This window comes from Dermochelys coriacea, chromosome 15, assembly GCF_009764565.3.
Source record: "Dermochelys coriacea isolate rDerCor1 chromosome 15, rDerCor1.pri.v4, whole genome shotgun sequence".
Lineage (NCBI taxonomy): Eukaryota > Metazoa > Chordata > Testudines > Dermochelyidae > Dermochelys > Dermochelys coriacea.
The window spans coordinates 6,586,873-6,602,934 of NC_050082.1; the positions used below are offsets into that span (position 1 = coordinate 6,586,873).

General features: G+C 42.6%; 1 protein-coding gene and 1 long non-coding RNA gene across 5 annotated transcripts in view; one reads left to right on the forward strand and one right to left on the reverse strand.

Moving 5' to 3' along the window:
- Positions 1-6,597, reverse strand: part of TBX5 (T-box transcription factor 5) — a 50,262-nt gene extending 43,665 nt beyond the window's left edge. The window contains exons 1-3 of one of the 4 annotated variants that reach the window (XM_043498233.1): positions 6,389-6,597; positions 5,459-5,596; positions 1,525-1,700 (exon numbers count right to left, since the gene is read on the reverse strand). In XM_043498233.1, the coding sequence (XP_043354168.1) occupies positions 1,525-1,671 (147 nt within the window). In that variant the 5' untranslated portion in view covers positions 1,672-1,700; positions 5,459-5,596; positions 6,389-6,597. Of the gene's footprint in view, positions 1-1,524; positions 1,701-3,992; positions 4,461-5,458; positions 5,732-6,388 lie in introns of those variants that run through there. The other 3 variants (XM_038373879.2, XM_043498234.1, XM_038373878.2) reach the window with 3 other exon arrangements.
- Positions 6,598-7,268: 671 nt separating this feature from the next.
- On the forward strand, positions 7,269-15,712 carry LOC122456785. The gene is made up of 3 exons (XR_006275850.1): positions 7,269-7,493; positions 14,154-14,238; positions 15,578-15,712. It is a non-coding gene; the product is annotated as an uncharacterized LOC122456785 (long non-coding RNA).
- Positions 15,713-16,062: the final 350 nt, after the last annotated feature.

Below are 16,062 nucleotides of genomic sequence, written 5' to 3' on the forward strand. Positions count from 1 at the left end.
CAGGGAGGTGTCCCGCACCCTTCAATTCCTCTAGTGGTGTAAATGGGTCCTAGCTCCATCACAAACGATGCGTAGGACCAGCCGAGCGTGTACCCCGATAAATTTATACAGATTGCAATGGAAGTCCTTTAACAATACACTATTGACAATAGAGCACCCCGATCTTGCTTTTTTTAACCCCCCCTCCAAAAAAAAACTGCACCAGAAAAGAAGGATCGGGCCTCAAAACCGGTTTCCCCCCGTCACAGAATTAACGTGTGTATACATATTACTTGTGTGTTTGTGTGTGTGTGTATATACACACACACACAAACACACAAGTAATATATATACACATATTGTTAATTCTGTGACGGGGGAAACCGGTTTTGAGGCCCGATCCTTCTTTCCTGGTGCAGTTTTTTTTTGAGGGGGTCAAGAAAAGCAGGATCGGGGTGCTCTATTGTCAATAGTGTATTGTTATATACACACATGTCCCGAAAGAAATAATAATCGTGTGGCATTTCATAAATTGTTTCTTTTTAAATCCACTTCTTCCTACATGAATTTTGCGCGCCCCCCCCCCAACACAATTAAGATCTGAATAAGGATAGATTTATGCCTCTCTCTCCCCTCTATTGTTCATCACACACTAATAATTTTCCTTTTCTAGATGTACCTGAGATGTAATCACAGAGCTACATTAAACATGTATTCAAGACTGTCTTTGCCCCATCAGCCGTGTTGTGCTCTGTTTTCATTTAAAGGAAGGGGAATATTCGCTGAATCCCCAGCCTTAACAAAAACTGCCCTGCATCTAATGGGCTGGTTTTAGACGAACAATGGTTTGTTCTAGTCCACACGAGCCGAGTCCCTGTGGTAGGCTGTAGTTTAAAAAACCAAAACAATCCGTTAGCTGGGCCGCCGGCGTCCTGGCCTACTTTCCTGTTAAATGGTTCGGCTCAAAGGCAGAGCGACACAGTTATACAGTCCACCCACGGGTGCATGCAGGAGAGCCTCAAAAGAAACCATGAGCACCCCTGCCCAGCAACACGGGGCGGGCACAGGACTTCTCCAGTGCCCCCCAAACCCTTCAGATTAAGGAAGAGAGGTGGAGAATCAAGGAAGGGAGAGGGAGGCACTGAAATATGCATGTCTGTGTATATGTGTACGCTGTGTGTGCCTCGCGTGTGTGTATGGATGTGTGCGTCGTGGGTATGTGAGTGTGTTTCAGTATATGTGTGTGTCTTTGTGTCTGTGTACGTGAATGCTTGTATATTTGTGTGTGTGTGTGTGTGTGCCTCTTTGTATACAGATGTGTATTCGCTTGTAAGTGCCATAACTAATTGTTATTACTGCAGTTGTAGCTGGTATAATCTGACACTGGTGTTCAGTCTCGTCACTTGACTCCGTGTGTCTAGAATTACCCATCTCTACAGCGCACAAACCCAGACAAATCTCCGCAACAATTCAACAAAAACCCGAACAGGGGAAAGACAATGCGAGCAGCGACTTTTCTCGTCAGGTCTCTCCTCCCCCGCTTACCTGCTGGGTGAAAGCTGCCGGGGGAGAGGAAGGCGACTTGCTGCTGGCCCCGAGCTGACTGTCTTGTTTGGTTTCAGATTGAAGCTCTTTCGACTCTGAATCAGCCGGCGTGTTGGGAAGCCCAAAGCCTTCTTCAGCATCCGCCATGTTACAAGCTTCCTCCGCTGAGTCTCCCGCTGCAGGCGCGCACAGCAGAGAGGGAAGATAAGAGAGACATAAGTCAAAGCTGGCATTTAAGAAAATGTATAGAGAGAGCTATAGATATAGACCCCCTTCTCCCGCAACACGCCCTCTGGCAGCAACTCCTCTTCAGCTCCTTGGAGAGAAAATATTGGTGGGGGCAAAGAGAAGACTCCACTTGTTATTCCAGTCCGCAGGGGAGATTAAATTTTTATCAAACATCACAGAGAGAGAGAGAGAGAGATTTTTTATTAATCAACACACAAGCGAAAAAGATTAACAATATAGTTTAGCTGCCCTCCTAGTAAGCTGTTGGCTAAATGTATCTGGAAAGGCCAATAAAGATAAGGAACCGGGTATTTTGGTTCTTTTTTGGGGGGAAGCTCATTACAAATTTCACCTTTTTAAAGAAAATGTACAAGCCTGACTGGTGAACTACTGACCGCTCTTGACTTTTATTTTTATAGTAGCTCCCCATTTATGGAGCCATCCACAGCTAATATTGCTTAAAATGTTTCCTTGAGAGAACTGAATTCCTTCAAAGGGTGCTTTACCCTCATGGAGACGTGAAGCAAATGATATAACCTCACTTGCAAAGAAAAATAAAGTCCCTTTGCAAATGCAAACCGCGAAGCAATCAACATTCTCATACGAAAGTGACTTCTCCATTCAGGTGCAAGCAACGTGTGAAGTTGCCTTTAATAGATAATATGTCACAGTAGAAGTAGAATAAATACATAGTCACGAATTAATACATAAAATCAAGCCATTGTATAATTTCATGTATTAAATGTATCTGTCAGTTACACTTGCAGGTAAATTGATCTAACCTGCAATATTACAGCAGAAATGCAAACTCAGAGAACCTAAACTGAGAGAAAAACTTCAATCAGATACTAACAGAAAAAGTGAATTTCAAAGATTTTTTTTAAATTGTCCTTTAGGTTGTAATGAGGGATATAAGAGATTAAATTGCCTGTTTTCTTTCTCTTTTTTCTTTACTTTTTTTTAGGATTCAGAACTTGGTGTCGTTTATTTTAAATATGTAAAAATATTTAAAATAATGTACCAGGTCCGTTTTTAACAGCCATGTCAGGGGGAGAAAGTGACACGTTTTAAGCATAATAAAATAATTGCTTCTCCATGAGCTCTTTCTTCTCGAACCGTATTTAAAGCACTCCCTTTAAATATTAATTCCTAGTTACAGCCTCCTTTAAATATTGAGACACGACGTGGTGTGTTTGCACTGGTGCTTGTGGGCGAAAAAGATGAATTAAAACAGAAAGTGAAGGGGGGACACTTGCCACTTCTCTCTCCAAACATCATTTTAGAAAACTAGCTCGCTTTCTTCCCCCCTCCCCCGTTCAAATGCTCCTTTCCCAGAACACGCAAGGCAGATGGTTTGTAATAAGTGGCTGAGGGGCGAAGGGGGAGGAGGGACGGTCCCGGTGCAGCGAAGGTGTGCGCCGGGCAGAAGGGATGAGACACGGCTGCTGGATTTCATGTCTCACCGGTCCACGCAAAACCCGTGCACGCTAATGGCAGTGATGTTGTGCTAGGCACGCCAGAGACAGGGACCATGTGAGGTTCCCTTCGCTGGGCTGCTGTTTCCATTCCGCTTCTCGCCGAGCTCTGGCCACCCTCCCTGACCCATTTGCAATCGGCTTCTGGCCCGCGTGTATGTGTCATTCCCCCGCAGTCGGCGGGGTGAGAAACGAGGCACGTTCGTGACAATCCAACGAGCCCAGAGCCACGGCGGCAGCCGCGGCTGCGGAGAAGAATTTCTCGGGCAGGCTCGCTCCACGCGTCGCCTGTTTAAAACATAATTCAGCGGGGGGGGGGGGGGGGTGGAAAAATAACCACAGCGGCTCAGCCCACTTTGAGATCAACCCCCCCCCAATAGCGCCAGAGAGGAAATGGGGCTTGACAGAACCAGGCCTCGATCGCTCTATGAAAAATGCATCTTGCGCCGCTAGCTTGCCCCAAAGTGGGTTAGCAACAAAAAAACAAACAAACCCAGAAACCAACCCCAACCCTTTCCCTTTGTTCCATCATTTATTTGTTGTTTCTCTTCCTCCCCCCTCCCCCACCCCCTTAGGAGGTTACCTGGGAGGAAACCCCTTTACTGATTTCCCCCCACAGGCCTTGGCATTCCTTGGGAAAGACAATGTCTGTGTAACAATGACCCCCTGCCAGCGCTTTCCTCTCGCTGTCTCTCCTCACTCCCCACCCCCCCCCACCCCCAGACAGACAGGGACAAACAGACAGGGCAATGGAAGAACCGTTACCTTGCTTGTTGAATTCCATGCAATCAACGCATCTCCTTAATGTTTCCCCCCCTTGCAATGGAAATGAGTGGCATCAGGCTTCTGGTTTGCATGTCGTTGCATTTATTTATGTTCAGACCCGCATTATTATTATTTTAAAACACAGCCTGGAGGGGAAAAAAGCTCTCCAATGCAACAGTGCCTCTGGCCCTCTTTCTCGCCAAACACTTCCAGGTTGTCAGACGCACCAGAGAAAGGATCCTGAGGCCGAGATAAAGCCTTCCTTCTCGGCCTGATCGGGTGGATCCGGATTCTCCCCCAGCCAGCCCCCGCACCCAGCCCCCTCCTAAGGACTGGGGAGGGGGGAGAGGGGCGGGGGGAAGACGACAACAGAAAGTTTAGAGAGGGCTGTCGCTGAGTAGCAGGAGCAGCCTCCCCCGGCAGGTTTGTGATCTTGGCTCGAGTCCCCTCTCTCTGGAGGGCAGAGCGAGTTGCACATAAGAAATAGACGCCGAGCGGAGCGCGGAGTGCGGTGACGTGGGGTCGGGCTCAGCTTTGCTCGCAAAGTGCTGAGATCTTCTGTCCAACCAGCTCTGATCCTGCTCCGAGTCGCTCTCTCTCTCTCTCTCTCGCCAGCCCCCCCCCCCCCCCCGCTTATTTTTCTGGCAGGCAAACAAGAACAAGGCACAAAGACAACCATCAAACTCACCAGTAAACCCCCCCCCCCGCCTCCTTCCCCACTCCCTCCCTCTTCCATCCATCTTCCCCAACCGGAGAGAAAATTCAAAGCTTGTGAATCCCCCAAAGAAGCAGTTGGCTTCCCTAACACAAACCATACATCGGCCTCTCTCCCATCCCCCCAACGCGCACTCCCCCAAACACCCCTGAATATATAGGTTAGTATTTTAAACCAACTCACGAAAAAAAATTTCTAGTTCTCTTGGGGGCCTTTGACATATGAAAAAGGGACTCATTGACCCAAGCCAGACTGGATAAAAGGGATACCCAGGGCAAAGAAGGAACCAAGGCACCTCGTTATTCAACCTCCTTAAATTCAAATGGGTTTAACACAACACGAAGGGAGTGCCTAGCATTTTGTATTGTATCTGCAGAAAGATCCAAGCTCTTTTTACAAAATAGATCCCCCCTCCCTCCTCTCTTGACCCCCACCCTACCCCACCTTTGCAAAACGAGCAGGAATTCTCCAGCCTTTCCACGGCGAGATGCAAATATATACAAAAGCTCAGAGGCTCTGCTGTATTAAAATAATCAAGCCGTCAGTTGAGAAGCGGGGATGTGTTTTTATCTGCATCTTCCTTCTCTCTCGCTCTCTCTTTTTAATGTATTATTTTGAGGGTAAAGTTGAATAGGTCAACGCAGGGTAAACAGCCGTCCTGTCGCATTCTACAGCCTGAAGAGAACCAGATTGGTGGGTTGTATTTTTGATAAGAGTTGGAATAAATGGCATGGGTTAGATCTCTGCCCACCTTCTCTTTCTTTCTTTCTTTCTTTCTTTCTTTCTTTCTTTCTTTCTTTCTTTCTTTCTTTCAATTAGGGTTTCACAGAAGCTGAAAAATCGACCCAGACTTTCACCAACAAGCCCCTGGAGTGCTAATTCTGGATTCCTATGAAAGTTTGAGGTGAAGTGGGGATAAGACAAGGTTGTGCAAAATGTCTGTGTTTGCGCGTGTGTGTGTGCAGTTTGGCATCTGCTTAAAGCTCTTCATGTGTCCTCCAGTTTAATTGCAACTTGAAAAGAATCAGTAAAGTAGTAGTCAATTCTTTTAAAATTGTGCATAGCTGAACCAACCGTTACAACCAACAAATTAGAGACTGGTATTATAACATGTTATTTTCTTATTATTTTTAAAGGGGAAATTATATGCAGAACGATGCAAAAAAAAGTATTATTCTATAAATATTGTAAATGTCAGAATAAATCAAGCTACTTCTTTGGCCTTAGCATGAACATGCCTGCTGTTTATCTTGTAAAATTCATTAGCTCAAATCTATGTTGCTGTTAAGTAAAGAGAATGACATTTCTGCCTTTCTGCAGCCCCCAAGTGCTTTCTGGATGAAAGTTTCCAGGTAAGCAACTTGGAGGCACCATGTCAGGTCTCTTGTATATTTTGTAACCATTCGCTTGTTTATACAATCCCAGAATTGCACATGATCTCAAAATAGTGAGGACCAGAAATGGAATTCTGCTAGTGAAATTTGAGATTTTAAAAAATAAAGTTAGAAAGTTGCATCCATAGAATGGTTGTTGTTCAGTGGACAGCGAAGTAGCATGAATGGAAAGAAATGCAAAGTGAGATGATCTAATCTAAGGTGCAATCTACAACCTGGGACATAACGATCAAACACCAGGCAATGCTGCTGCCTTTAGGCTCTAATATTGCAATGTAAACACTCACCTCTCCAAATCCAAACTAGCTTTTTCAAGGACCTTGAAGAAAAGTTGAAAACGACGCAAATAAATCGCGTTTATTTCCTTCTGCAGGTTGGAAAAAACAATAATCTAGGAAAAGGACCTCAAGTCCAGGCGCTATAGGACTGTATATAGAAGGAGCCTTCCAGCTAGAAGCCGATTTGTGGTCTCAGACAAATTAAATATTACTGTTTATTACCAGCCATACTCCAATAAAATAAAGAGAGTTCAAGGCGATAGCTGCTATCTCACCAGCTCTTGCACCTATAGGACTCAGAGACGTCATCATACACGCAACTGGCCCATTCTATCATGGTTGACTGCAGCAGTAATGGAAGGTTAATTTGTATTCTTCTTTTCCTTTAAAGCCCTATCAGCTAGGTTTCCCCCTTTGCAAAGAAACCACTCAGTGCAATGCAAAATACAGCCAGCCTGGGGGGGGGGGGGATATAACCAAACAAACGTGCTTAATACATTTAAAGGGGAAGGACTGGAAAATCAGAGTCCAGTTCTGTCTTGGAATGGAAGCAGAAAATGACTATCAAACCAAGATCAACTCCTTTAATCCAATGGTACTGGCACGGTGCAGCTTACTTTTAAAAAATATACAATTAGTATTAATAGGAAAACTTGTCAAATGAATGTTGAGGCGTCTCTGAAAGCCAGGGCACTGGGCTGTGTATAGTAAAGGATAACCTGGTTATTGGCACAGATTCGGGTATGCTTCGGAGAACTATTATCTGCCAGGATTCATGATAATAAAAATGGTAAATCGAGGCTGTTTCTTGACAAAAGAAACTGACCCGAAAAACTACTTCTCCTCTCAAATTCTAATCAGTCGCTGCAAATTAATAGCCAGGGCATGTAAAACAGATCTGTTAAGCTGGTCCAATTTTGTGTTGCATTTCACCTCACTCTCTCTGGGGCACAAAGATTTTCCAAAAGATGCTTAAACATTGTGTCCCCCAACAGAGCGAGAGAGAGATCGGAAGAGAAATCAAGAGGAGAGGAAATAAATTGGACACCCTGCGGCCCTCAGGAAAACCCTAGCTACAAAGCAAGAAGTTGTGGCAGGATCTGTGGACTTCAAGGTAAGTGAATACAGCAGAGACCCAGTGAGCTTCCCGGCTATTGTTTCACTGATTCTCTGCCCTACAGTTTCCCCTATTTCATGCAAGTGACCTGGCTTTTTCTGGTGGTTGAGTTTGTTCCCCGCCTCCCCACCCCCCCAGATTTTCATCCAGAGAGCCATATTGGGGCTAGTGCGTCCGGTACTCACTGAGCTAACGAAGCAGCATTTCAAGCCCATCCTCAGCATTCCAAACAAACAAGAGCAGAACAGAGTGGGGGCCGGTTAAAAAGCAATGCAACCCCAACTCTGGGGGGGGGACACCCCCACAGATCTGCACGACAGGGCGATCGCCGCTTTTAATCACCAGCAAAACCGGCGCAGTGCTCCCCGATCGAGTTCATAATACACAAACACGCTCGTTTGCCCGGAGTGGAGTTAGTCCCTCTTTATGGAGAGCCAATATCGGACAATTTAGCAACAATCTCACCAGAAACGTTTTGCTTTACAGTGGGTCCTACTTTGCCCTAGGCTGCATCAGTCTGAAGCTGGCATTTACTTGTGTATATATGCAATTTCAGTTTTAACTTTAAGTGTGCTCTTCATCTCGAAGGGTCTTGACGCTGTTTTATTTAGAATGAAAACAATGTCCTTTCACACACTGCACTGGTTCTGATATTCCCCCGCACTCCCGACCCAGATATTGAAATTTACAAATTCCTATTAGCTAGAGGAGAAGGGGGTACAGAGTAGCTGCAATTACTTTTTAAGCCTTCTTCCCAACACTAAAATAATCAGACCAACTCCTAGTGTCGACAATGCATCTGATGAAGTGGGTTTTAGCCCACGAAAGCTTATGCTCTAATAAATTTGTTAGTCTCTAAGGTGCCACAAGTACTCCTTTTCTTTTGACAATGAACAAGTTTACTTTTTGCCTTTTCATTCCAGCAAGGAACCTTTCTACTGAAGCAGGTTGGAGATTTTTGACCATTTTCCTTTAGGGTTCGCGGACAATGTCAAATATGCTTAAAAACTACGCAACAGGAGATACGTATATGTGTGCCTATGGGTTCGCACCCCCGCGCGCACCTCAGCACATACATCTATATCTACACACACACACATTGTGTTTCTTCTGTTGCTCATTTGTTTACTCATACTTGGCGTGTGTGTGCGCATATATTTAGATACAAAGGTAATCGCATTTTGTGTATGTATATATGTAGGGGGTGTGTGTGTGCATATACATCTGTACATACTGTGACATTCTCTCACTTAATTCACAGCGCTGGATCCTTGTCTTCTCTATTCCAGCAATAACACCCATTGACTTCAATGAGCATGTTGCCTGAGTAAAGATTACAGGGTCAGGCCTACAAACATAACCTTTGAACGGGGGAACCTTTGGGGACCCTGTAGTGCCTACAATGCCTCGCATACATTACAATGGTATTCCATTTAGCTGGAAACAGCGGCAGCACCCATGCAGCTCATCTGACAACTTTATATTGTGTCAGTCGCATCAGTTACTTGTTTATCTAAATATTTACTCAGGGAAGGAAAGAGAGAGATGGCAAAGCGGATGCCTTGCAGTGGGTCGAGATATCAAGAAAAAGAACTAATGCCTACCTGGGATCCCTTTTTTTTCACATTTTAGGGTGATATTTGAACATTTTAGGAACAGCATGATATTCATGAAATAAGGGAGTGTACCAGAATGCACTGGGAATGTATCAAGAAATAACTACTGCTCTTTTTAGTTTTCCATTTCTTTCTTTCTTTTCTTTCTTGGAAGTTGGCTACAACACCTGTCTGTTTATGCATCGGTGGAAATATGTCTTAAAAGTTCCTTAAGTATTTAAAGAACTTCATTCTTTCCTAAATTGTTGGGGCTTTGACTTAATGCATTAATTCGAGGATAGTCACAGTTATGCCTATGTCGAAATAACGCCCACACTGGTTCAAGCCGTGTCAGTCTTTCCATTACAAGATCACGTTTTTCTGTGGTATACAATTCGACTGCTCTAAAGTGAAACTTCTGGGGTTAGGGCAGTCTGCGTTGATCATTTTTAAATTACAGGTGGACAACATGTTGTTTGTTTGTGGTTCCAAGTGCGCTTTTTTTCCTCTTTCCCGCCCCCCCCCCTTACTTAAATATATATATATTTAGAAACACGTTTTCCTGCAGTCCATTAATTCCCCGTGCGAACTGAAGCTTTAGCATAGTTAGGAAAATGAAAAATAAGCACATAGCAAATACACTGAGGTTTAGAAAGAGTATATTGTGCAGATACAGTAGCTACTTTTTCAGAGCGTTCATAACTGCGCCTATGCGTCGGGGGTTATGCAGGATATATTTCTAATGGCCCATGGATATACAGTGTTGTAGCTATTGTGTCAATAAGTGCAACACTGAGTCCCTAATAATGTACACGGATATGACAGACCGGTCCAGAGGCCAGAATAATCTGGTCTCAACAATCCACGGCTAAACTGCCCCTAATGGTAGGGTTTGACGGTATAGTTATGTAAAAAACTTGGTCATCTGTCCTGACCATATTAGAAGACTCCTTACAATAAATGGATACCACAGGCTACTGGAACCCACAAGGAGACACTATGCTTTCTCATAGCCACAATCTGTTGATTACGGGTCACTAAAATACCTGTTGATAGGACAGAGCGCACCAATGTTAAGGTCTTTTGTCAATAACTCTCAGATGAAGGGTCAGAGACACAGATTGGAATAAAAATAAAGGATTTGTTGATTCAGAGCTCATCTGGCTCAGTGCTCAGTATGAGACACATCTCAGTGATAGATTTTTCCCTCCCTTGATCTTAAGGAAACCATCCCCCCGGAAATTAAATACACGCGCGAGCATAAACCAGAGTTCAAATGGTATTAAAGGTCTGGTTTAAAGCCAGGAAAAAGCAGGGTTAATTTTGCCCTCCTGTACATAACTCAAGGAGTTTTTCCTGTGGAGAGCATTTCTATGGGTACATAGCCCATAGGGGCTTCAGTGCTAGGCACAAGGTATGGGGTAAGTCTAGAGTATGTCTCTAACTTCTATGCATTTAAACCAGACCCTTAATAATTTGAGTCATTTAAGGTAATGCTTTGTTGGGTTTATCCGCATAGAATCCATCTCTCCCCATTACAACCTCTCTTCCCCGCCCCCCCAACTCCTGAATCAATTACTAACGCTACAGCTGGATAAAAGCATGTTAATGATGCCAGAATAGCAACGCTAATCTTCTATTGCCAAACACAGTGTCAATCAGTACTTTATCTTGGTCTGAAGAAGAAAATAAAATAAGATAAGGCCATCACTCCAGCCCCAGAAAGAAAGTTAAAGGGGCAATGAGGGCTAAAGTCTTCAGTGCCCTGTGCCTTTTCCTGAGAGTGATCTCTTCTGTAATGATCTTGGGGGGGGGGGGGGAGGAAACCAAAGTAAAGTGGTCAGAATCATTCACTGAAAAACGCTGCACTAGTGACACCTGCAATTTTTCTTTCTCCCTTTTCCATAACACGAGTCAGGAACGGCTCTTAATACCATTTGCGGTACAGCTATTTCTGAAAGACAAGCACTTGGTCGGGGGGGGGGGGAAGAGAACACGTGAAGGTCATTCAAACAACTTTGTCATCTGGGGAAACCAGCTTTCTTTCTTTCTTGCTTTCTTGCTTTCTTTCTTCCCAAATAGCATAAACAACTCAATAATATACATATACATATAACATCTTAAACTGGGTGTGGAATGCATCTATTACATTATATGTGATTCATGTGTCCAGAGGATGAAGTTTCAATCGTGTTTAGGCAAAATATCTTTCTACAGTTAATATTTGAGCGAATATATGTACTCAGAAATATAACTGAACTCTCTCTCTCTCTCTCTCTCTCTCTCTCTCTCTCTCTCTCTCTCTCAATTATAAATACCTTTGGAAAATCTCTTTCCTTTTGCTAAAAGCGTGCACCAAATTTTCAGTTGGCCTCAAGACCTCAGCACATAGGTGTTTCCTTTTGCCTCTTATTTCCCTGTGGAAGGCCCGATTTCCCCTCCAAATTGTAATAGATTATTTTTTAAAAAAAAACAGACTCTAATTATAAAGCAAACCAACAGGAATTTCATTTGGGGAAAAAAATAAACACCCTTCCCTCACCCAAAGCGTGTTGAGTTTCCCTGGGCAGGAGAGATGTTTGAGACTAGAATTCCTTTAAAAATATTCTTACTGAGGAGCAAAACCATTTTAAGCGGCCGCATCTCCCCTATCTCTCGGGGTTTTCCTGCTTATATGGGCATCCGTGGGTATAGGCACTCATTCCACATACACACTCAAGTTTGGGCAAATGTCCCTGTAGGAAAAATCAATTAAAAATTCCGTCAGACAGTTTGATCACGAGGTAGCTATAGCGTTGTTGTTTTTTTTAGTAAGGATCTCATCCTCACTTTCATCTTATTTGTGTGTGTGTGGGGGGGGGGAGGTCTGGTTTTGTGTGTGTGTGTATGTATGAGTGTATTTTTGCATGTGTGTGTCTATATATAGGTGTTTGTGTCTGTTTTGCTATGCATTTGTGGGTGGGTGTGTGATAAACAATACCTAATTAATAATGATCACATTGAAAGCCTAACCCATCCCAAACTTTTACACATAAGCCTCTGTTAGGTACAATCTCCTTACCTTGAAACACTCAAAACGCTTCTGACTGCGTGTAGAACCCACACTTCCATACTGCCAGGGGCCTAGATAACTAGTTTTCAAGACAATGCTTATTTTCTGTCATTAATAACACATTAAAAAAAGATTCTTGTTTGGATCCAAGATTGTTTTTTATGGTTCAGTTGGACAAGACGGAACACATGTTAGTTTAAGCAGGTTCATGAAATAGCTGTAAATCAAATAAAGTTTACGAGTTTAGCAGGAAATACTGGATAGATGAAGAAAAAAAAAATCCGGAGAGCAGCAGGCTGATGTAGGTTGCTTTGGTTTTGTCCTGCTCTGTTTCTCTCTGTTCTCTTGAGCATCTTGCGGATTAAAGGCCTCGGACCTCATTGGAGCCTCTGTGTTGGCGCCAAGTGGCATGTTATTAATCAATTGTCCATAGGTCCAGTACACATAAGAGAGAAATTTAATCACCAGAAACCAGACCCAACATAAAAGAGAAATTTAGAATCAATTCCCACCCCCATTCCCCTCAACTAGTGGAGGCAATCAAATATTTCTTTATTTAAAAAAAAAATGCACCAAACAAATTGCAAACTTTTCAGAGGTTTAACCTGAAAAGCTCTTAAAAAAAATCCCTGCCTTGATCTTGCTATAAAAGCTGAGGGGGAAATAATACAGTTTAAGAATTTTATAATGAAAAATAAATTTAAAAAAGTGACCTAGCTGCACAAGAACCTATTGCAGCGCTAGGCTTTTCTCCAATTCGCTCCCCTTTTTGACGGTGAAAAGGCTGAGGTGGATTGCCATTTGAAAGGCCAAAGGCAGAGAGTACTGCAATTTTAACTGTCACTTCGGAGTTCTGCGCATTGTTAATTGCATTGCAAGTATAAAACCTGCTGCTTGAGTTTTGCTGGCTGCCTATTTGCAAATTAAGGAAGGTCAATACAATGAAAGGAAAGGGACACGTAGGAGACCATATCGATCTTTTTCTGTGTAGACAATAGATATTTTCTGCGGCCCGAAGGTTCTTTCTCCTTTCACATAACTTGAAAAAGTTCATGGTTCTGATTTTATTCAAAGACATATTTTCCTTTGAAATCCAACAAGTTATATATATATTTTTAAAAGAGCCACCAATGTTCTTGTGGATATAATTAAAATAAATAAAATAGTTTATTTATACAGCTGATTGTAGCTAATTCCACATTCGTATCTAATATTGATTATGGAAATATTTGTAGTTAGAGATAACACGGGTGTTTCTTTCGTTATCTATCTATCTATCTATCTATCTATCTATCTATCTATCTATCTATCTATCTATCTATCTATCTATCTACATTTATTCAGACTACTAAATATCCAGCAATTTGTTTGCTTTGCTTTACTTTTCCGTAGAACTTTTTCTGTCTTTATTTTAAGTTCAGTGATCAGAATTAGAAAAGATTTAAATGCAATCGGCCGATTTACTGAAATAAATTAAGTACCCTTCCCCTCATATGGTATATATGGGATCGAAAATATAAAGAAAATCTCACCGAAGTTTAAAGAATACTAATGAAAACCACAAATAAAGAAATAATATAATTTAATAAAAATACACGGTGTTCAAAATGCCCTTCTCTTTATTTCTGGTTCATAGTTTGATCCCGCTTTATACATCAAAAAGCTACAAACCAATTCTTTGCATGTTTAAAACCTTCAAAGCTGGATTTTCCCCTATCACTGCACATTATTTCTTCCCTTCGGAAAGTTGCGTTAGCCTATTTCGCAGCTGTGGAAGCTGCCCGTAGAAACCATCTGAACGGGGTTTATTTCGCCAAAATAAAAGCGTATTATAGTGAGATTGAGAATGTGGGTAAATGTAATCTGAGATTTAATCTTAAATGTAATCTTTGCTTGCCTAATTACACATTTATTTGCCTTCCGCGGACTGGAATGGCTTTTCTTGTTGGTTGCCGCAAGAACATTGGGTAAAACTCTTTTTTTTTCTTACATTTGAATCGTATTTCACAGAATATGTGACTCTGAGTCTAATTTATTCTGTGTACCTACTCACAGTCTAGGGATGTCTTGGCCCGATTGCAATGCAAGGAATAAAGTAAGTAAGTGTGTGTTGGGGATAGGGTATGGGAGGAAACAATCAGAGGTCATAAAATTTGACAGACATGCAGCAATATTTAGCTCTGTATTTTTTCCCCGGGGTTGCATGGTGTTTGTTTTTATTGTTGTTATTATTAGTTTTCTGTCTACTTTTTGCCTTGCCTGACTTAGGAGTTGGCGGTTTATATTTGTGAAGGGCAGGCGCAGGGAGGGGTGGAAGGGAAGAGGGTCGCTCCTGGGCTATATTTGGAAAAGAATTTAGAAGTCCTTCCAGCAAAGTTGTGCAAAAGGTACCAGGCAAATCCGACAGGCAGGCAAGGAGGCGGATGGGCTGCGTTATAACACTCCCGGGCTGACAGGCAGTCCCCACTGTTGCACTCAGACCCATAGAGGTGCTACATCTTTCCCCCGTGATTAGAAAATGTCCGTTTCCTGTCTCCCGGTGTATTTTTTAAGCAAAAGACACGTTGCATCATGAGACATCCTCAGTAAGGAAACGCAGATTTTGTTGTACACATTTGTTACTTGACTTCTTTTTGCCCGGAGAGAGTTTTCACCCAATGTTACATTCTTCCCACCTCTCTCCGAATACAGGGAACCTGATTCCCAACAGCTAAATCCTGAAATAAGTGGAGCTCTCATTTAGTAAAAGAGAGATAGAGACCCACAAACAATCTTACCAGCATAAACCAAGAGTGCGCTGCGACGCTTTACCACCCCTCGAGCTGCTCTTTGAGTTGTTTGGTTCATTTTTAATCGCTGGATATAGATTCTTCTTGATATAAAGAGAGAGTACGGGCAATTCCTTCCGTAAATGCTGGATATGAGTGTGCTAAACGGGAATTAAGGAGCGCCCAGTTAACAATCCGTCTCCCTGCAGGTTTCAAAAGCCTGCTTTATTCAGAAGTGGAAAGAAAGCAGCATTTTGGGAGCGTCACTTACCTTGATCTTAGTTTTCCATCCAAGTCTTATTTTTAAATGCTACACCCTGCACCCAGAGAGGCACTGCAGCCGCAAACTCTAGACTCGGGAAAAGAAGTTCGAATCAGAGTGTGACAAGTTACCTTTAAAATGTCTCCCGTTTACTGCCTTTGCAAACCCTGCACTCTCCCGCTACTGTGCTGAAAACCTGTAAGGTGTCAGGGGTCCTTGTATAGTTATTCACATCCCAGGAGCCCCCAGTCAAGGGGCAGAACATTGCACTGACAGTTAAACGTACACACATGCAAGTATTAGTCACGTTTGCTTATAGCTCAGAGCCAGCACGTGGGCAAATTTGTTTTTTGAAAAATGAAAATGTGATATTTGCCTGCAATTTCCATCAATCTTTCCCCTAGTTGTGGTGTTTTGTCGGGACTGGAGTGTTCTCTATTCTCTTTGCCTGGCGTTATCCTTGGTTAAATGGTCCGCATAGAAAACCTTTGTGATCGCTTTCCTATAACTCACATACCAGACTGGAATCACTCAGAACAAGGAGCGTAAGTACATTTTTTTCTGAACAATCGTAGGGAATGTTTACATCGGTGAGAGATGTATGTTTGAGTGTGTATATACCCACACATGTCTCTACATGCATAGATACGTACATGCCTATACGTATATAAATACGTGCTTTTGTATATACACACATACATACAAATATATTTGTTTATGCCTCTGTCTATATTTATATATAGGTATATATGTAGGTACACATATACATGAGTGTATGTGAATGCATATGTATTTTTGTAAGTATACACACACACACACACACACACACACACACACATATATATGCATATAAACATCTATGAACATATATGTAGACATATATGTATAT